General features: G+C 63.0%; 1 protein-coding gene across 3 annotated transcripts in view; it reads left to right on the forward strand.

Annotated features, from left to right (window-relative positions):
* The window catches only part of SLC38A10 (solute carrier family 38 member 10), a 38,929-nt gene extending 20,570 nt beyond the window's left edge, over positions 1–18,359 (forward strand). The window contains exons 11-17 of one of the 3 annotated variants that reach the window (XM_029928072.1): positions 6,535–6,691; positions 11,769–11,936; positions 12,208–12,660; positions 13,260–13,382; positions 14,207–14,230; positions 16,048–16,209; positions 16,434–18,359. In XM_029928072.1, the coding sequence (XP_029783932.1) occupies positions 6,535–6,691; positions 11,769–11,936; positions 12,208–12,660; positions 13,260–13,382; positions 14,207–14,230; positions 16,048–16,209; positions 16,434–17,437 (2,091 nt within the window). In that variant the 3' untranslated portion in view covers positions 17,438–18,359. The remainder of the gene's footprint in view (positions 1–6,534; positions 6,692–11,768; positions 11,937–12,207; positions 12,661–13,259; positions 13,383–14,206; positions 14,231–16,047; positions 16,210–16,433) is intronic. The other 2 variants (XM_029928074.1, XM_029928075.1) reach the window with 2 other exon arrangements.
* The last annotated feature ends 1,342 nt before the right edge of the window (positions 18,360–19,701 follow it).

Here is a 19,701-nt window from a genome sequence, read left to right on the forward strand (position 1 = left end):
TGTCTTAGAAAACAGCATGTACTTGGCTTTTCTGTGTTTTGTTTTGATTCAGTTTATTAATAAGAGTATTTTAGGTTTTAAAAAAGCGAGATTTTTGTATCGTGAATATAATAATGACTGATTTTGGGGGGATTAAAACTTCTTCTTACTCTTTGTTTTTTATTTGTCCTGTCCTTTTTTGTTTCTTTCTTGCTGACTTTTGGGTAAACCAAGCATTTTCAGGATCGTCTTTGTCTCTCTCTGAGCTGGAGTTGCACATTTCTGTCCCAATGGTTATAAAGGCAGTGTAATATGGACTCTTGGTTTATTAGAGTTGATTATAAGTTTTTACCATTTCCCAGGCAAGACAAGTATTCCATGATATTTGCCTCCATCTCCCTTCCTTTGGCCTTTGGTGCTGTTGTTTTTGCATATTTTAATTTTAAACCTTCTTTGTGTGTATGTTTTAATTTTATATACATCTTAAGCATCACAAGATATTATTGGTACTGTTTTAAGCCGTCAGTGTTTATATTGATCCTTTGCAGCCTCTTGGTTTTCTGTCACTTGGTCCCGTCTTCTGGTATGCTTGGTAGTTTGTGTTGGCGAAACAGTAGAGGTTCTGGATGATGCCGTCTCCCAGCAGACGGAGGAGGGGCAGGAGGCCCGTGTTCGTGGAGGTGAGTCTGTTTCTGGTTCGCCTCACTCCTAGGGCACGGCCCTTGCAGGGTCTCCACGCACTGCCTTCACATTGCTAACTTCTCCGCTTAGCTTCGGTGTTCCTGGCAGGTGCCCCGCACGCCTCTCTGCGTAGCTGGTGTCTGGCCTGCTCCTTGGTGAGGACCACACACAGGGCGTGGGCTCCCTTCTCCGAGGATGGTGGCCGCTGGAGTTCTGGCTGCCGGGAGCCCTCAGCCGTAGCCCCGTGCCCACCCCGCCCGTCGTCCGGCTCCAGGCTGCTGCTCTGTCACCCGGAGCTCAGTGCCCCGGGTCCAGGGGCCGAGGGGTCTCCGTGCCGACCTCAGTCCTCGCCGGCTGTCTCGGTGGCCAAGGGTGTCTGTCAGTGTCTTCAGCTGGGCCGTTTGGTGAGTTTTGGGAATGAACTAGCCCACGGCCGCCGGATTGCATGTGTTTTTCCCTTCGTCGTGTCCCAGAGTTTTAGCCCCTCAGACTCTAGTGGGGGGGAAATGTCATTGTTAGAAAGGCCCACGTCTCCAGTGTGATTTTTAAAAACTCTTCCTCAGTTCTAGTACTTCCACAATTTCATCGTTTTCCCTTTGAATCTTTGACCATCTGTGTCTTATTTTGGGGTAAGAAGCGAAGTGGACCTGAGCTGCGGCCCTGTCGCTGGTGTGCCGTGTTGCTGCCCCCACGTATGGACGCACGTGCGGGCCTGGTGTGGGATTGCATCCGAAGGCTCCGCTGGCCTGCCCGGTCTGCAGCCAGCCGTCCACACTGCTTGCTGCCATGGCCCGTGGTGGTGCAGGTGTCCCTGCACTGTGGCGCATCGCCCTGGAGACTTTTTAGAATTTGGATCCAACTATTTTTTTAAAGCATTTTAGTAATTCTGCACCCGGCGTGGGGCTTGAACTCACGACCCTGAGATCAAGAGTCACATGCCCCCCCCCCCCCCCCCCCCCCCCCCCCCCCCCCCCCCCCCCCCCCCCCCCCCCCCCCCCCCCCCCCCCCCCCGCGCCCCAGCCCCCCAGCTCCCTGACTGAGCCGGCCAGGCACCCTGCTCTGGAAACGTTTGAATTCTGATCTCCGTTCCTCACTTTCATTAATGACATTTCTGGACGTGCCTGTTCGTTTTGCATATGAATGTTCGAATTAGCCCATCTGACTCTTGATGAAACTAAATCCAGCTTTTTGTTGTTTGGTTTGATTAGAATTCACTGAAGCCGTGGATTACTTTAGAAAGTGCCGTCTCGCCCTCGCGGGTCTGCAGCAGCTCCCCCTGGGTCCTGGGGTGTGGTGTCCGGGCCGCCTCTCCCGGGCTGTCCCCTGCGTCTGTGGTCCTGGGGTGTCCTTCCACAAGCGTGTGAGGGGCCTGGGGGCTTCCCCCACCCGCCCAAGGGCATCCTAATCTCCCTGACTCCTCTTTCCTCGTGGGCGGGCCGTGCCCCTCTGGCCGTGGTCACCATCCCCTCACTCAGCGGGGACAGCTCCTGTCTTTCACTGGCGAGCCTGGTGCTGCCTGTGGCTTCGTGTATGGAAAGTGATGTGCCTGTTCACACACGTTCGCGTGCACCTACGTACACGCACACGGAGTCGTGGCAAAGTCATGTGCTGTGCCGGCTTTACTATTTTTTCTAACGTTTATTTATTTTTGAAAGAGAGAGCGAGCGAGGGAGCACGTGCACAAGTAGGGGAGGGGCAGAGAGAGTGGGAGACAGAACCCCAAGCAGGCTCCAGGCTCTGAGCTGTCAGCACGGAGCCTGCTGTGCTCGAACCCACGAACCCTGAGATCGTGATAGTTTTTTTTAGCGTTCGTTTATTTATTTTTGAGAGAGAGCGAGCTAGCGAGTGAGCAGGTAGGGGAGGGGATGGTGCTTTAAGTCTAGAGAGCGCACTGAATACATCGAAGGTGCATGGAACTGTATTAACCATTAGCGGAGACCTCGTGCCCTGTGAGTCGTGTCACAAGGCAGTTCTGGAACCATCTGACTGGCATACCGTTCACACGTGCTGCTGCGTTTTCGTTTGCGTCGTGTTTCTGGACATGTAGCTTTAATGTGTTGAGGAAAAGGCATCTCCCAGGGGCCACACTTGGAACTGTGGCTGGAGTTTGGTGCGCACAGGCCGGGGGTCGGAGGGTGCTGCTTGGCCCCCGGGAGCTCCTGTGGACAGCAGCACAGCCCTGGCCTCAGGCCCACGCTCCCCAGCACCCCCCACCCCCAGTGCTCCTTGACACAAAGGTGCTTGTCCTGGGACACCGGCCTTGGCGAGAGCTGGACGTGAGGCACCTGGGTGATGGGCGTGCGGGGCGGGGCTGCAGAAAGTCTCCGAGGAAGGAGTGTCCTCGGAGACACTCTGGAAGGAGGGCAAGGACGGCGGAAACACCGTGAGCCCTTCGTGCCTCGAAGAGGAACATCTTCTGCTGTAGTGAGTTCATTCTTTGCCTTGAGAATCCGAGAAGTTAGAGCGTCCGAGGGTTCTGGAATCAGCGTGCTGCGGCCTGGGAGCCAGCAGGGAGAGCAGGAGCCACCGGAGGGGCCCCCAGAAGGGAGCAGAGGGCCGCGGGCGCCCAGCTGTTCTCCGGGTGCCGAGCGGGCAGCACCGCCCAGGCAGGGCCCGAGGGTCGGCTCTGGGCTCCTGAAGGGCGTGAGTAAGTAAGTAAATGCACGCCGAGTCTTGGATTCACGTCAGCCCCCCCAGGTGCCCATTTGACCTTGACCAGAGCATGACACCTGAGACCCTGGCTGGGGGCTGGGAGCGCAGTGCCCGTCACACACCAGTCATGCTGGCCTGAGGCCAGAACCAGGGCGCGTGGCTGCAGGGTGGCTGGGGCCCCTGCCTCCGGGTGTGCATTTCATTATTGGGGTGCAGAATTGGAGCCTGCGTGTTGTTCACATGGGCTTCCGCGTAAGAAGGGAGAGCGGACCTTCTCCCCGCACCCCTAGGTGCTTTTCTCCTTTTGAGTCTGGGACCTCAGCAGATCTGGAGGCCACAGGTCACGGCTTGAGGGCTGCTCAGAGACCTCCTGTCACGTGCGGCCCCCAGGCCACGCCCCTGGTGTTACCAAGCCTGGGCTAAGCCCTCGGAATGTACTGTGTCTCTCTCCTCCTGGTGGCCCTGCAGGGGGACTATGAAGTCAGAAGACTGGCACACCGGGCACGCTCATCAGCCCTGTCCTGCTGGCCTCACACAGAGCTAGACCCGGAAGGGGCTGGACTTGGGGCTTCTGGGGCGACCTGAGCTCCAGGGACCAGAACTCCCTCCTCCCATCCTGAGGCCACGCACCCCTACACCCCTGCGCCCCAGGCTGGCTCCACGGGGGCGCCTGTCTCTCCGCTGCTGGCTCCAGTGGCACAGAGCTCGGCTCCCCCCCAGGAGCAGGGCCCCTCGTACAGGATGTCAGAGATGCCGTTGTTCCCATTTGACGTTCCGCGGCGGCCTCCAAACCTCAACGGCAGAGCGGAGGCCCTGGGAGTCCCGCCTCTCGCAGGAGCCCAGGGTCTCATAGAGCTCCGGAATGTCCTCGGGGGCCTGTGGCCAGTACGTACTTGTCACGGCCACCTCGGGGGACTTGGACGGCACCTGGGCCCTCTCCCAGTGGCTGGCCCACCCGGGGCGCCCGGCTTCGCTGTGGGGCCATGTTCCTGCTCCTGCCTGGCTCAGGCGGACTCAGGCCTCCGTCATGCCTGCTTGCAGTTGGCAACCTGTTCACTGCATGAGCCCTCACCCCGTGGACCAACTGGCCCGGTGTCCGGTGTGGCCCCCGTGTCCTCCCTGGCACCTGGGTGCCATGAATCTCACAGCTGCCCTGAGGCAGGAGCAGCTCTGGCTTCCCTGCCCAGGGACTTCTGTGGCCTCGTGGCCTTTCTTCAGAGGACACGTGAGGGTGGCTGGGACGTGTGGCCGTTACGGGGTCCCCAGCTGCTCCCGGTGCGGACAGCGGTCAGCCGGTGAGGGCCCCGCGGGGCTGCCGCGGGAAGGGAGCACGGGTGGAGCGAGCGGGGGACGCGGGGCGTCCAGGCAGGTGGCAGGCGCCGGCGTGTGCTTGGGGCCCGGGGGAGCTGGGCTCGTGCTCGGTAAGCTCCTGGCTCCACGTGGGCCCTTCTTTATAAAGTGACCTTAAGTTGACGCCCTGTCAGTCATCTTCGGGAAGCTCCGCTGTCTCCCGGTGCTGACAGAGTTCACGGTTTTTATTTTTATTAATTTTTTTAATTAAAAAAATGTTTTTAAATGTTTATTTTTGAGAGAGAGACCAAGTGCGAGTGGGGGGAGGGAAGAGAGAGAGAGGGACACACAGAATCAGAAGCAGCTCCAGTCTGAGCTGTCAGCACAGAGCCCGACGTGGGGCCTGAACTCACGGACCGTGAGATCATGACCTGAGCCGAACTTGGAAGCCTAACCAACTGAGCCCCTCAGGCGCCCCATGTTTTTTATTTTGTGCGTGCTATTTTTCTTCCAACCCCAGAAAGCAGAGTGCTGCAGTAAGTCATTCAGAGTCATGGCTGAAATGACTTTGGTCATCTCAGGACACCGTCCTTGTCCCAACAATCTTATCTTCCTGGAAAGACATCTTGTGCTGGCGCTAAGCATACTCCCACTTCTAGGAAAATAACGACGGGGGGGGGGGGGGGGGGGCGAGGTCACGGTCACGTGCCCGACCCCACGCTGCATGTTGTAGGGTCTGCGGACAGCTGCTCTGACCTCCCACATCCTGAGCGTCCCTCGGGGGCCCTGCCGCACCTGACTGCGGAGGCGCTGCTGGGGGCTCCGGGAACCCTCAGGCCTCCTTGGACCGTAGCCACCCAGGAGCATGGCCTGCCCTTGGCCTCCATGAGCGCTGCAGCACGGTGTTTGGAGTGGTGGAGCAGAAAGGGGCCTGTCCTGGGGGCGTCCCCTGTTGCTCTCGCCCACCCATGGGAGTGGGGGGCCCTGCCCCTGGGAGCGCCCCTTCCCCAGCCGTGTTGGACCCAGAAAAGGCTCATTGGTTATTCTGAATGGATACACCTTAAAGCCAATGTGCCCTTCAGAAAAAGGTAACTGCGTTCTGGCTCTGAGAGCGCGTGCAGGTGAGCAGCAGGGTGTCCCCGGCTCCCCAGGCAGGTGGCCTCATGGGCTCCTCCCCTGCAGGCTCTGGGACCAGGGTTCCTGCCCCCCCCCCCCCCCGGGAGAGCCTGGGGTGGGGGGGCGAGGGCAGAAGGACAGAAGAGCAGAAGCCAAAGCACTAAGAGTCCAGAGAGGGCTTGTCTAACGTGTGCGCGCCTTAAAATAGGCGTGGCGGGAGGAGACGGCCTTGTATGCTGTGGGGTGTGTTGTACTGCGTCACTGGGGGCTCCTTCACGGGAGGGACTGGCCCAGGGACGGGACCCCCACCCGGAGGTCGGCAGGGCCTTGGCACGGCTCCCTGGGTGGCCCCGACGGGCACCCTCCTCTGAAAGGGACGTGGAGCCGCCACCTCCAGGGCTCCCTCTCCGTCTGTGCCAGCGGCTCTGGGCACGTCCAGGCCAGCAGGTGACGTGTGGAGCCAGGCCCCCAGGGGCCCAGGCCTTCTGCATGGTTGTTGGGTGCAGGGTCGGTGAGGGGCCCTGACCTCTGCAGCCGCAGGTGCAGGCAGGTCCGGCTTAGGGGTTGGCTGTCTGCAGGCTGCCCTCAAGCTGCCCCCATGAGGCCCCCGGCCCCGCCTCCCCCCACTGCCAACGTGGCTCCAGCCGGTTTAGCTGTGACTCGGTCACGTTCACCAGGGAGGAGCCGCCATCGCCCAGCCGCCGGCAGGAGTGGCAGGCAGGGGCCACGGCCCGTGTGCCCTGTGCTCCCCAGCCCCTCTTGTGTGCTGTGGGGACTGTCTGACCCCCTTTGCTCATGGGTCTTTGTCTCGTCCAGGTGGTGCTCTGGGTCGGCCTGGGCGTCCTGGTGGTCAGCACGCACACGACGCTGTCTGTGAGCGAGGAGGCCCCCGTGGACGCGGCTGAGGACGCCCTGGCCGGGCGGCTTGAAGAGGCCGAGGGCGTCATTCAGGCAGAGGTGGCCCGGCTCCCAGGTATGCACGCGGCCCCGCAGCCTCCGCGGGGCACCCAGCGCCATCCCCTCGGGGTCATGGTGTGCAGAAGGTACTGTCCAGGCTGTCTCACCTGCCTGTCCTGCTGGGGTGGTAGCGGGGGGAGGGGGCCTCCAGAGTGGGGTGTGGCCACCTGCAGGCCAGGGGGCCGGCGGGGGCAGCGGCCAGCAAGGCTGAGTCTCCCTGCCCGCCATGCGGTGCGCTGACAGGTAAGTGGATGAGCGGCAGTTACCACATTTGCTCGTTCTGTTGTGAGTTTGCGGGGTTCGAGCCAGGTTTTGCGGTGCCCCTTGGCTCTGATGCCCCGCGTTGCGCTCGGCCCACCCGCCTGTCGACGGGCGATGCCCCACACGGCCTCCTACAGCTGCAGGCCGGCCTCGGAGGGCTCGCTGGGCGGTGGCTGTCACCCCACCGGTGAGCGTGCCTGTCGGGGTGCAGGGACTTTCCAGGGTACAAAAGGGGCTCCGTTGTGTCCAGAGTTGGTTGCGAGAGAAGAGGTTTCTTTGCGCCTGTGGTCCTCCGGCAGAGCTGGGAGGTGTGGGGGGCGGACCGCCGCCATGCTGGTCCCTCACTCCCCCGCCGCTCTGCGCGGCGTCAGGCTGGGACACTGGTGGGCCGTGCCTCTGTGGTGGCGGTCCCTCTGGGGGACAGTGCTCTGACGACGGTTGTGTGCATTCGCGCTGAGAGTCTGCCTGTGTGGGTGTGACTCCCCTCCCCTGCAGAGAGACCCCCACTTGGATGGAGATCTGCGGGCCGCCTGCCCAGCCTGCTGCTCGCGAGGAGGCCCCTCTAGGGGAGGCTGTTTGCTCGTGGGTTTCAGGTGTCTGTTGACAGCGATGGTTAAGGGTGCCTGCCCTTGTGGGAGCCCGGTCTCCCCACCTGTCGTGATTGGCAGAAGAAAAGGTCCCGAAGGGCTGACCAGAGCATTGAACGTGCCGTGGCCCTTGCCGGGGCTCAGCCTCTGGTCGGAGGCACGCGGCCCTTGGACTTGTTGCCGTGTCTGTCTCTGGGCTGGGACTTGGAGAGCCCCTGGTTGTGGCCGGCGCCCCACAAACTCCGCTATGGGACACAGTCCGCCCTGGGGCTCAGAGCCGTGGGCTGTGCGCTCTTCTGTCTTCTTGGGATGGCGAGGGCCAGCAAAGAGTCCCCTTCTGGGACCCCTGCAGGGAGGACCCCTGTGAGGGGCAGCAGTTACCAGAGAAACGAGCCCGCGTGGTCAGGAGCTGCCTGAGGGGTCCTGCGCCCCGTTGCGCAGGCGGGGCGGTTTGGATGGAGAGTCCGCTGGGAGAGGGAACGGGGTGGCCCCGTGTGTGCTTTGGGATGACCCTGGCGGCCCCGGACTCAGGCACCGGTGTCGCCATCTCAGCTGGCCGTGGGTTTTCCGGCATCAGTCAGCGCCTGGCCGCCTGGTCCCTAGGCCGCCTCAGCCCACAGCCCGTGTCGGCAGCTGCATCCTGTCTTGGACACGGGCTGTGGGCCGCCGGCTCACCTGGCGCCCGCCGAGGCCACATCTGGTTTCCATTTCTTCCACGAGGCCGTAACCAAACACATGGCCCTCCTTGGAACCACATGCCGTTTGTCTTTAGCGCGTTCTCCGTTTTTCTCGCCCCCGGCCTCCCCCGTAATTGATGGGTTGTCTCGCTGCAGCGGAGCTGGGGCCGCGGGGCTGCCCCGTGTGCGCGCCCGGCGGACTCCTGCCCGTCAGCCGGAGTGCGGTTTTATTGGTCTCTTTGATGTTGCTGAGGCCAGAATGGGGCTGGCTTTCCTTAGAGCCCCAAGCGGGCCCCGGGACAGATGACGCGGTTCTGCCCTGCTGGGGACGCGTGTAACCGGCACACACGGCGGGCACCCCTGGGGAGCAGAGCCCCCGCACCTGAAGGTGTGGCAAACAGTGAGTGTGGAGCAAAGAAGTTGCTGAGCCCCGTAAGGCAATTATCCGTTAAAAAGGCTAATTAGGCCATTTATCTCCCATCTGATAGCACCCGAGAGGGTCTGGCTGGGCAGGTCGGATTCTGTAACTTGTTTGGCTCCCTGCTCTGAATGCACCAAGTCTCCTCTCCCCCTTCCCCTCCCAGCGTCCCCACTGTGCGTGTCAGAGCCCCTGGGGCACACATTGTCCCCCTAGCACCCTGTGCAGCACGCTGGCTTCCGCTCTGGGGGGAGGAGCAAGGAGGGCCAGGACGGGGCCTCGGGGTGTTGGGCCGGAGTGCAGGCCATACGGCGGCCCTGCCTGTGGACACAGGCCCTGCTCCCTCTCCCCCGAGGACTCGCCCCTGCACGCAGGCACAAAGGCGCACACAGTCCATGACAGGTGCCGGTGCGTGTGAGGGGGATGTGGCCCCATGCACGTCCGCCTTCTCTAGGCAGGGACAGCAGGCCTTACCTCGCCTCTCCCGGGTCCCGGCTGCTGTGCTGCCCCAGGGCTTTCTGCCCATTGGGCAGGACGCGGCAGTGGGTGGTCAGGTAACTCCACCGGCCTGGCTTCCAGGGGGGCCCTGGGGCAGGGATGGCACTGCCCCTCGGTGTGCAGCCCTGAGCTGGCCTCGGAGGCCCCCCTCCAGTGCTCCCCTTGGGGAGACGTGCCTGCTCCAGGGAGAGCTGTGACGAGTGAGGACCGGCCCATCCCGTTTCGCGCACGCTTGGACCGACAGGAGAACGCAGTAGTCATGACGCCCCTGGCGGTCAAGGCCAGGACAATGCAGTTTGAACATGAGCGCTCGCTAAGCCATTCACGGCCATGTCCAGGCAGGTGCTCCAAGGAGCTCTGGGGACTGGGCACCAGAAAGTTCCCTAAAAGCATGCCTGGCTTTCTCGAGCACCATCAGGCAGCCACTCTTGCTTTATGAGTGCGTGATCCTGGGGTCCTGTGTGAGTCCTGGATTGGCGTTCCCCTCCAGTTGACAGGGACTCTGTGTCTGTGATTGGAAAGGTCCCTTTACTTTGGTGCTTGATAGTCTGAGGTGATTGCCTTCCACCCTGATCTCTGGGTCCCCGGAGAGAGGCTGGTCCGTGCCGGCGGTCAGCAGTGTGTCCCCCAACTTAGGACGGGGTTCTAGACGGGAGAGCCAACAAGCAGGCACCGCCAGTCCCTGGTCTTCTGCTGCGGACCTCCTTGGGGGAGTGAGCAGGGCGGCTCTGGAGACTGTGTCCCTTCCCCTCCCCCCCCACTCAACTGCATCCCGGTTTCAAACACAGAGCCCGGAGTGCAGTCCGGAAGCCCCTGGCCGCCCAGGTCCCTGAGCCAGGATTACGGACTCAGTGCCTCTGCCAGAGGCCGGAAAGGAAAGTCTGATGAGTAACCATCGTTGGCCTGTCTATCTCAGGGCGGTCCCAGCCCGCGTTGCCATCAGGAGGGTGCGCGGGTCCCTGTTGCCACAAGGCACAGTTCTGAGTGTGGCGGGAGGCCGCTGAGAGCAGGGCCGCGCTGGGCAGCTGGTCTCCACCACTGCCCGGCGGGACGGGGCACAGACACGGGGTTTTCCTGGGGCGTCAGTGGTCGCTGGTAACTGGGAGCCATGGCCCTGAGGCTGAGTGACGCGGCTGCTGGAGAAGCCGAGGCGCCTGTCCGCTACTGGGCCATTTCTGTGTGTGCCCCAGCGGACAGTCATCGCGTCCGAGGGTTTGTTCTGTGCCAGGAGGCGTGGCTGGCGAGTGGTGCCCTACAAGGAGCTCAGTTCTAGGTGAGGAAGTGCCAGTCGTTGCCGTGGACGCTGATGCCGGAGGTCAGGCCGGCAGCTGCAGGGTGGAGCGCCCGCACGGGGCTCCCCTCGGCCCAGCCCGCGCCAGGCCGTCCCCGCTGTCCCGGCAGACTCGCCTCGCTCCCTGCTGAGACCGGACCGCGCACGGGCCCTTGGTCCAGGGCTAGCACGGTGGTTTTCTTTGCTTTGCCGTGTTTTTCCTTCCCCTCCTGGCCTTTTTTCTTAGCTCTGTAATCCATTGGACAGACACCCTGATTTATGGCAGTTCCTGCTGCGCACGGGGCCCCGGGAAGGGGTTAATTGTGTGACGGAGACCAGAACATTTTCACCTGCCCGGGCGGCTTCACAAGCTGACTGTTATCGGCCACTTGGTTAAACTGCGGAGTTCGGAGTCTGCTTCCTCCTGGCTCACGCCCGCCACCTGGCAGGCCCCGGCCGGCGCCAGCTTGGTGAGGGCGCTACCCCAGGTTGCCGCCGGGCACCCGCCCGTGTGAGCACACCTCCCTGGTGGCACATCCCAGTCGGCCTGGGTAATTTCTGCTCCTTCAGGAGAGGCAGGGTTCCATCTGAACAGGATTGCTTTGCCCCCCCCCCCCCCCATCTCGGCGCCCCAACCCCCCAGCCCTGCTCAGGGCAGTGGCACTGCTGCCAGTGGAGGACGTTAGTCTCCCCTTTTCTGGGCAGCTCGTGTCCTGAGATGGGGCACACAGGGTGAAATGGCAGGTTTTTTAAAGTTTCTTTTCCCAGGGTGTTTAGTTTCTGCCACATTTGCTTAACTTTTTGATGAAGGCATTTCCTAATGGCTCTGTTTTGGCCCCAGTCTGCAGGCCCCACGGTTGCTGGGCGGGGACAGGGTGCACGGCGCTCAGGCAGGGGCGGGGTGTCGCTTCCCAGGCTCTGCATCTTGCTCTCGTCTTCCTGGGACGCAGTGAGATGTTGACGGGATCGCGCCTCAGTCTCCCTCAGCGTCTGCTGTTTCCCGTTTTCCCCACTGGCGGGTATGAGGGGTTGAGATCGGTGGGGTGGGTAGTTGTCCTGGGGACAGGGACCCTGCACGGACGCTGGCGAAGAGCAGGCTGGTGCTGCCACCTGGTGGTGACCGCTAGCATTGGGTGGAGTGTTGCTCTTGTACCCAGTTAGGTGTAAATTACACTTTGACATATTTTTGTTACGAATACACACGAAAAATGACAGTTTTCTGTGCTACTTAGCTGCTAATGGTGGAGCAGGACAGAGATACGTGCTTAGTCTCTGCCATCCGGCCAGGAAACGTGATTACAATCTGGGGAAAACCGCCCGGTTCCCGTGCTGATTGGCGGCGTGGCCACGTGGAAACGCTGCTCGGTTACCTGTGCTTACAGGCCAGAACCCGCTCGTGGCCGCGGCCGAGGACGGCCGAGATAAGCCGAAGCTGCCAGATGAGAAAGAGGAGGTGGAGCAGGCCCAGATCAAGGGCCCCGTGAACGTGCCCCAGAGGGAGGACGCCAAGGAGAAGCAGGAGGAGGTGCAGCTGCACCGCCCCGGCCAAGGTGGGCCGCTGCCCCGGAGCGCGGGGGAGGGGCCTCCTTCCGTCTTCGACTCGGATGGCTGTTCTCCTCCTGGCCACAGCGGCTGGCAGCTGGCCCCTTTTGTAATTTTCTAGGAGTATCAGTGCTCGGGCAGAAGTCCGATCGGTAAGAGGTGGCCCTTGCCAGCCGGTGTGCCGCTGTCGGGCACCGGAACGCACTTCACAGCCCCTGGGATGGAGGGTTGGGGGCCACCCTCCGCTGCCTGCTTCCCGACACGTCTGTGTCCTTCCAGGTGTCGCGGTGCCGATGGGGGAAGCCCACCGCCACGAGCCCCCTGTCCCTCACGACAAGGTGGTGGTGGACGAAGGTGAAGACGGAGCGGAAGCGCAGAAGGAGCGCCCATCCAAGCATGTGGAGGAGAAGGCTCCGGGCGGCAAGGCTCAGATAGCACCACCTCTGCCGGACTCAGGAGGAGAGAGACCCCGACAGGACCAGGGCTTGGAGGCAGCAGGGGGTCTCCCCGAAGACCCCCAGAAGGGTCCAGAAGAAAATGCGCAGCCAGCCGTGGAGCCTGTCAAGGAGGCCAAGGGGCCAGGCGACAGGGGTCTGCACCCAGGGCCCCAGGCACTGCTCCCTGAGGGGCAGGACGCCCCGGAGGCGGGTGCAGGGGAGAGAGCTGGCGGGATCCTGCTGCCGGGCCAGGCTGCAGGGGCCGCGGGCGAGCTGCCAGAGAAGAGTCAGCCCGGTGGGTGTCAGCCCAGCTTGTGTTGGCAAACTCCTCCCCCTTGCAGGGCTCCTGTGCCGTGGGCCCCGGGGGAGGCTGGGGAGGGGCGACAGGGCTGGACTGCCCTCACCGTGGTCCCCGCGCCCCTGCCTGGCTCCTGAGACCAGTTCGAGATGAAGCCAGGGGAGCAGCCCCTCGAGCAGCTGTCGGGGAGAGTGGGCGTCCGCGGTGTCTGTCACACGGCTGTCTGCCGAGCCACTAAGCGTCAGGTGCCGCGCGTCTGGGCGCACACGGGACGCCGGGAGTGCTTGACACGCACCACGTTGTTAAGTGCCGTCTGGGCGCTGGTTAGACGGTGCTTGCATGTTAATTGGGGAAGGAAGTTAGCGCTGGCTTGCTGCCATGAGCCCACGAGACTGTTAAATATGTTTTTACTATTTCCCTGGTAATCATCGGGTTGGGTATGAACCTGCTGACAGGAGGAGGGGCCGAGTAGAGGGGTTTTAGGAGGCAGCTCCCCCTCCTCGTCCTTCCTCTGCCGCCTCTGCCCCCACCCGCTCCCCACCCCCGCCGCTTCCTTCTGAGTTCTTTGCAAACCTCCAGAACCTTTGTGTGTGCAGGTGGGAAGGCTCCCCTCCCGGTGAAGCTGGCCCCCGAGCTCGGGCTGCAGGCGGAGCCTCGGGAACAGAGGAACGCAGAGGGCCAGGGCGGCGGCGGAGGCCACGCGGGCAGCAAGCTGGAGGGTAAGGCTTCGCTTTCTTGCCGCATCCTCCCTGAGGCCCTGTGACAACAGCAGTGACACAGGAGCCGCAGGTGCCTGTCATCCTAGGGGGTCCTTTCGTGGCGCCCCCCCAGCCCATCCCATCCCCCACCCCAGTACTTCCTGCCGTCCTCCCAGGGAAGACTTGAACCACGTCTCCCGAGCGCCACCGGGCGTGGGCAAGCTTGTGCGCCCGGACTCCGCGCGTCTTCAGGACGTGCCTGCCCCGGGCGGGCGGTGTTACTGCCCTGAGCTCGCGGGGGACAGGACCCGTGCCCCCGCAGGAAGACCGGCTCGTCATACTTCCCTCCAGCGGTTCATCCTCCTCAGACATTCGTGCCGGTTTGGGGGTGACCCGGCTCCTAGCGGCCTCGCCCCGTTGGGCACCTGCCGCTGTGGCCTGGGTGGTGGCAGCCTTCCCGGCTCGTGATCCCCGAGGGACGAGGGGGCCTCTGTGCACGTGCCCGCCTGGTTAGAACCCAGCCTGGCACCGCTGTGGGGATCTCGGCGGAGGCGCGCCCGCTGCCTCCCTGCGGGTCTTGTGGGGCCGGCCAGCCCCGAGCTTGGGCCTGGGGATGCCCGAGCCCGGGGGCCCTGGAGGCTTTCTGGAGTGTGGGAGGTGCGCGAGCACTCTCACACGTGTTCCTTTGTCTTTGGTTTCAGTCTTCTTCTGTTTATTGATTCCAGTCCTTATAATCTGTTGCCTAAACCTGTCTGATTCTTTTGATTTTTTTTCTTCCTGAAAAGAGAATTTTCACGGTTTCCTATTCTGCCTTTCTTCTGTACGCCTCTCAATGGGATGAACAGCTGAAATCAAAAAGATAGTAGCAGGTAGGAGCCCAGAGGGACGCGCTCCCGCAGGAAGCCTGCTCGTGGAGGCTGTCCAGGCGCAAGAACGAGATGCCGCCGGCAGGCTGTCTGTAGCGGCCCCGCCAGGAGTGCGTGCGGCCAGGCCCCGGGAGCCCCACACACAGCCCGCCCCCAGGGCGTGGCCCTCCCCCAGCCCCTTAGTTGGGGTCCCCCTGGTGCCCCAACTCAACGGCTTTTTGCAAACGGCAGGGTCCTGGAGGGTGGTGGGTGCTGCCCCTGCGGACGGCCCCGCGTGGGACTCCTGCGCGTGCATGGCCCCGTGTTAACATGTCTGCATGTCTGTCACATCCCATCTGTGAGCCCGGGGGCCAGGCTCTGCCTGTGGGCACGGCCTGCCACCACTCCGGGTCACATCTGCCCTGTGTGTCGCTTCTGGCTGGACTTGACACGGTGCTTCCCCCAAGGGGCCCGCCCCTGCCCTGCGAACGGGTGGTTCTGGAAGCATGTGGGGCTGTCCTTGTACCACTGACCATGATGTGGCCATGAGCCAGGGGCACCCAGGGTGGCTGGTCCAGAGCCCCGTGGGGGTAGCGCTGAGCACGTCGTTTACGTACGAGGAGGCGTGTGGAACCCTGCCTCGGTCTGTGGAATGTGGCCTTCCTCGGGCGGGTGTCTTCATGACCTTAGGGTGTCCAGAGGGGCACCTGGGGAGCCGGGCTGCTGCGGGTTCCCGTCTTCTGCATGGCCCTGCCCTCCATGTGGCCTGGTCCGTCCTCCCTGAGGTTTGGCCCTTGGAGTGGGGGGGAGCCACTGCAGGGCCTGGAGGAGGCCAGCCCTGTGCTGTTATGGGAGCTCCCAGGCCACCATGGGGGGGGACGGGCCAGCGCGTCTGTGTGTGCCCAGCAGGTAGGGCCTGGCTGGGGCGTCTGCTGTTGCCGCTCACAGAATGTTCTCCATTCTGAACTTTCCCCGACCGGCCCCACCTGCTCACATTGCTGTCAGCGGACGTATGTTTAGACACGCGTGTGGCAGAAGCTGCCTGAGCCGTGGCTGCTCGCTGCGTAGAGCTGTTGGCTGCTGGCGCCAGGCGCTCGGACAGGGGGCCCCTTCCCAGGCCGGCGGGCCTTCTCACACGCACCTGCTGCACTGGCCTCCCCCCATTTCAGCCTGACCCTCCTGCCGTGCCAGCCCGCTGCCCGTCTCCCGGGCGGCAGTCAGAGGCAGCGCCAGCAAGCGGCCGCCACTCCGTCAGGTCACAGTTCTTGTCTCTGCTGGAAAGGAAGAGGATTGTTTTTCTTGTTTCTTGGGGTCTTTTTTGTTTTTTAAAAAGTTTTCAGTGTTTATTTTTGAGAGAGAGTGACAGAGCATAAGCAGGGAGAAGGGCAGACAGGGAGACACAGAATCCGAAGCTCCAGGCTCTGAGCTGTCCGCACAGAGCCCGATGCGGGGCTCAAACTCATGAATCGTGAGATCCTGACCTGAGTCAAAGTCAGATGCTTAACTGACCGAGCCCCCAGGCGCCCCAAATTCTGTTTCTGTAATCCTCAGCTTGGCAGATGCTTTCTCAGAGTACTGGTATTCTATTTCTAGAACAGTGTGTGGTGTCGTTGCCCTGCCTGGCACGATGCCATCACTGCCATCGTGGCACAGAACCTTCTCTGGGCTGCTCTCAGTCTTTATTCCCAGGGAGTGACAATCAGAGCAGCAGGGTCCCTGCTGGGCGTGTCTAAACCACAGGCCCACTCGAGCCAGCATGGGGCGTGCCGGCGAGGGCCGCGCGGCACCCCAGCCTGCCCTTGCGGCGGAGGCCGGCTCTCACCAGCACTCCCCCCTCCCAGAAGCTGGCCGGGCGGAGCTGCTGGACCACGCCGTCCTGCTGCAGGTGATCCAGGAGCAGCAGGTGCAGCAGAAGCGCCTCCTGGACCAGCAGGAGAAGCTGCTTGCGGTGATCGAGGAGCAGCACAAGGAGATCCACCAGCAGAGGCAGGACGGCGAGGAGGGCAAGTCAGGGCCGGGTCGGGAAGGGGGTTGACCCTGAATGCGCCCACACCGGCCGAGTCTCCCAGTGTCCGGTGTCCCATGAGGCTGGGTCTGTGGCTCCAGGGCCCAGAGGGCAGTTCCAATTTGTGTGTAACACCACTTTTCTGGCAAGTTCTCCTTTCGAGTCCCTGCGTTAGTAGCTTCTCATTTCTTTAGCTAAACTGGTGGCCTCCTTCATTTGCAGCTGACGTGCCGCCTGAGCCTGGGGTGGCTGCACCCAGGGCGAAGGAGCAGGAGGCCCCCGGCGAGGAGAGCGTGGAGCACCCCCCCCAGCAGCCTTTGGAACCCGAGCTAGGAGCTCCCGGGCGTCCCCCTGCTCTGCCCCAGGGGCACGGCCTGCGCTCCATGGAGGAGCCTGTGGGGGCCGCAGGCAGAGCTCCACCGGGTCCTCCCCGTGCGGCCGACGCGGAGCCCCGGGAAGTCCGTGCTGAGCCGAGGGAGGGCCAGCAGGGTGCGGGCGCGCAGCAGCAGGTGCCCGGGAGCCTGGGGAAGCCAGTGGCCGGCGAGTTCCCGGAGCGGCGTCAGGATGGTCCTGGCGGAGGCTCCCACGAAAGGAAGAAATCCAGAAAGGAGGTGGCGCCCACGGGTGCCGGCGCCCGGGAGGCAGACGGGCTGCTGGCAGGAGAGAGCGCGGCCCCGCATGTGAAGTCACAGCCGATCAGCCGAGACCAGGGGCCTGCAGGCCCAGCCAGCAAGTCCGAAGGAGCAGCCCCTGGGACCCAGGCCGAGCCCCGGCAGCTGGAGCACCGGGCTGTCTCTGTGCTGGGTCACGGGCAGCAGGGCGGCCACCTGGAGACCAGAAAAGAGGCCCCCGGTGGGGACCGTGCACCAGCTCAGGGGGAGGACGCTGCGGGCCAAGAACTTGAGCAGAGACCAGACCCGGATCTTGAGGCCAAACCAGCCATCCCCAATGCTGAGAAGCCAGACTATGCCAAACCCAACCGAGACCTCAAAGTCCAGGCTGGCTCTGACCTTCGGAGGAGACGGCGGGAGGTGGCTCCCGGGCCAGGGGGAGCCCCAGCCACGAAGGACAAGGTCATCATCAGCTTCCACCCTCTCCCGGACGTGCAGGTCAATGATCTCCGCAGCGCCCTGGAGACCCAGCTCCGCCAGGCTGCGGGGGGCGCGCTGCGGGTGGTCCATGGCCGCCAGATGAAGCAGCTGGCCGAGGGCCTGGAGGATCCCTGAGTGGCTGCTAATGGCCGCTGTCCTCCAGGGCGGCTGGTGTCACCCAGCCACGCCGGGACCATGTGGGCACTGAGTTCCAGAGGCCACCCCCTGGGTGGGAGTCTGCAAGCCCGCTCACTGTGGCCTCGTTTCCAGACAGCCTGTGCCTCTGCCGTCCCGCGTCTTGTCCAAGGAGGAGAAGCAGCCTCTCGCCCACTCAGATGCTGCAGCGTCCAGTTGGGGTCTTGAGACAGGCCGGCAGGGGACCACGGCCCTGACAGGGACTTGGGGTGAGCACGAGCCCCCAGTCCGCCAGACTCCGAGTTGCTCTAAATGTGTATTGTTTGTGTGACGTTCTGAGTGTTGTGGAAACCCCTAGTACACCCTGCCGCTCGGCGGATGCTGCTTCGTGGCTGGGGGGCCCCTGGGGTCAGAAAGCTGCCCGGGTGCACACCTCCCCCTGCCCCTGCCCCTGCAACAGGCGGCCGGGGAAGAACGCCTACTGACCAAACCTCGCGGGCGACACAGAAGCCAGAGCCCACGCAGCCCCAGAACGACCGTGTAAGCAGGTGGGATGGCGTTTTGTGGGGTTTGGTTTTCAGGGAACAGAAAAGCCAGAGGCTGCCCCGGAGGCTGGGCGGGCACAGGTGTAGCCGGCACGTTTAGTGGACTGTCCACCTTCAAGCCCAGGGCCTGCGCCAGCTCTGTCCCATGCGTGCGTCCCACACCCCTTCCAAGGGCAGTTGTGTGTTCCCCAGACCCCGCGGTGTGGCTGCTCACTGGCCGCGGGGCCCAGGCAGGCGGCAGGACCACAGCTGCACGCCCGGCCCAGCCGTAGCTGATCTGTCCTCCCCTGCACCTTTGAGATTGTGTCGTTTCCTATGTCCTCGGACAGCCCGGAGGACCAGAGTGAGCAATAAAAGGAGTGTGGTTTGGAGGCCAAGCTGGTTCCTCCTCACCCCAGGGGCGGGCGCTGGGGACAGGGTTGGGGGAGGGGCACTGCTCCTGGGAGGAAAGCCCCGGATGAAAGGGGAGGAGTCTTGGGTGTTTCCTAGCCTTAAGTAAAAATTCCAAACAAACCATGCTTGGTGGGGAAACACCGTCTGGATGTTTCCCTAGGACCCGTAAGGTTTCAGAACCCTCACGTGTTCTTGACCCGTTTCCAGTCTTCCTGGAGGTCCTGCCATCCTGCAGCTTCCTCAGCAGAGTGGGGGCGGGATTGTGCTGCCCGTGGACACTCTCCCTGCCTCCGGGCGGGGTCACCTGGCCGGAACTGCAGGGTGTGCGCTGGTGCAAGCAATCCGCCGGCGCTCCTCCGCGTGGGTAGCTGTCTGGGCCAGCGGGGTAGGATGCCGCCTTCCAGGGCTCCCTCCGGGGGCTAACACCGGGGCCGGGCACAGAGGCACGGGAGGAACTGGATGCGATGACGCCCTGCACCGGACGCCAGTTTCATTGAATTTCCCTCAGTAAACGCGGTCTTAAAGATGGAGCGAATTCAGCGAAGCCTGAGAGCAAGGGGTTTTGGTGTGTGGCCCAAAGGGGAGGGGCATGTGGGAAGCACGAGAACAGAGGTGGGAGACATGGGGGCATGAGGGCACCTGGCAGGATGGTTCTGGAAAGGCCTGGAGCTGGTGGACAGCAGATACCGTAAACTCCACATGAGAGAGGCCATCTGGACCCCAGACAGCGTGCAAGGGTCCAAACCACACCGGCCAGGCTCGCTGAGGGAGAACCGTAGGGGTGGGGGTGGTGAGGATCGCTCCGCCCCCAGGCCCACCTCTTCCCCTCCCCCGCTCAGCGTGCGGGTGCTGGGTGCTCTGGGATGCCAAGGGCTGGGTGCAATTCAAGGGCAGCACAAGCACCACACTCCTGGGCGGAGCTCTTGGAGCACAGTCCCCAAGTGTCCAGCAGGTGGCACTGAGAACCCGTGGGATCCCCAGGGCGCAGGCACGGGGGTCCTACAGGCTGCCTATGCGTCCACGTAGGCATTGCAGAGCGGGGGTCAAGGGGCTTGGGCTCTGACCCCAGAGTAGGCTGCGGAAGGGCAGGCATCCCGTGTGCTGTCCCCACCGCTGGGTCCTAAGCCAGGCTCTCTCTGGACAGGCCAGCGCCTCCCCCTCCCGGCCTCTAGAAGGGCAGCCCCTCCTCCTGCCTCTAAGTCCAGAAAAAGCACCTGACTTGTCTTCCCTACATCTGGATCTTTTCCGTGGAAGCTGGACGTGGGTATGGCCTGTAAACCGGCAGCGACATCTGGTGGCTGTTAGGTTCAGATAACGTGGTCTGGG

Source organism: Suricata suricatta, chromosome 17 (assembly GCF_006229205.1).
Source record: "Suricata suricatta isolate VVHF042 chromosome 17, meerkat_22Aug2017_6uvM2_HiC, whole genome shotgun sequence".
Lineage (NCBI taxonomy): Eukaryota > Metazoa > Chordata > Mammalia > Carnivora > Herpestidae > Suricata > Suricata suricatta.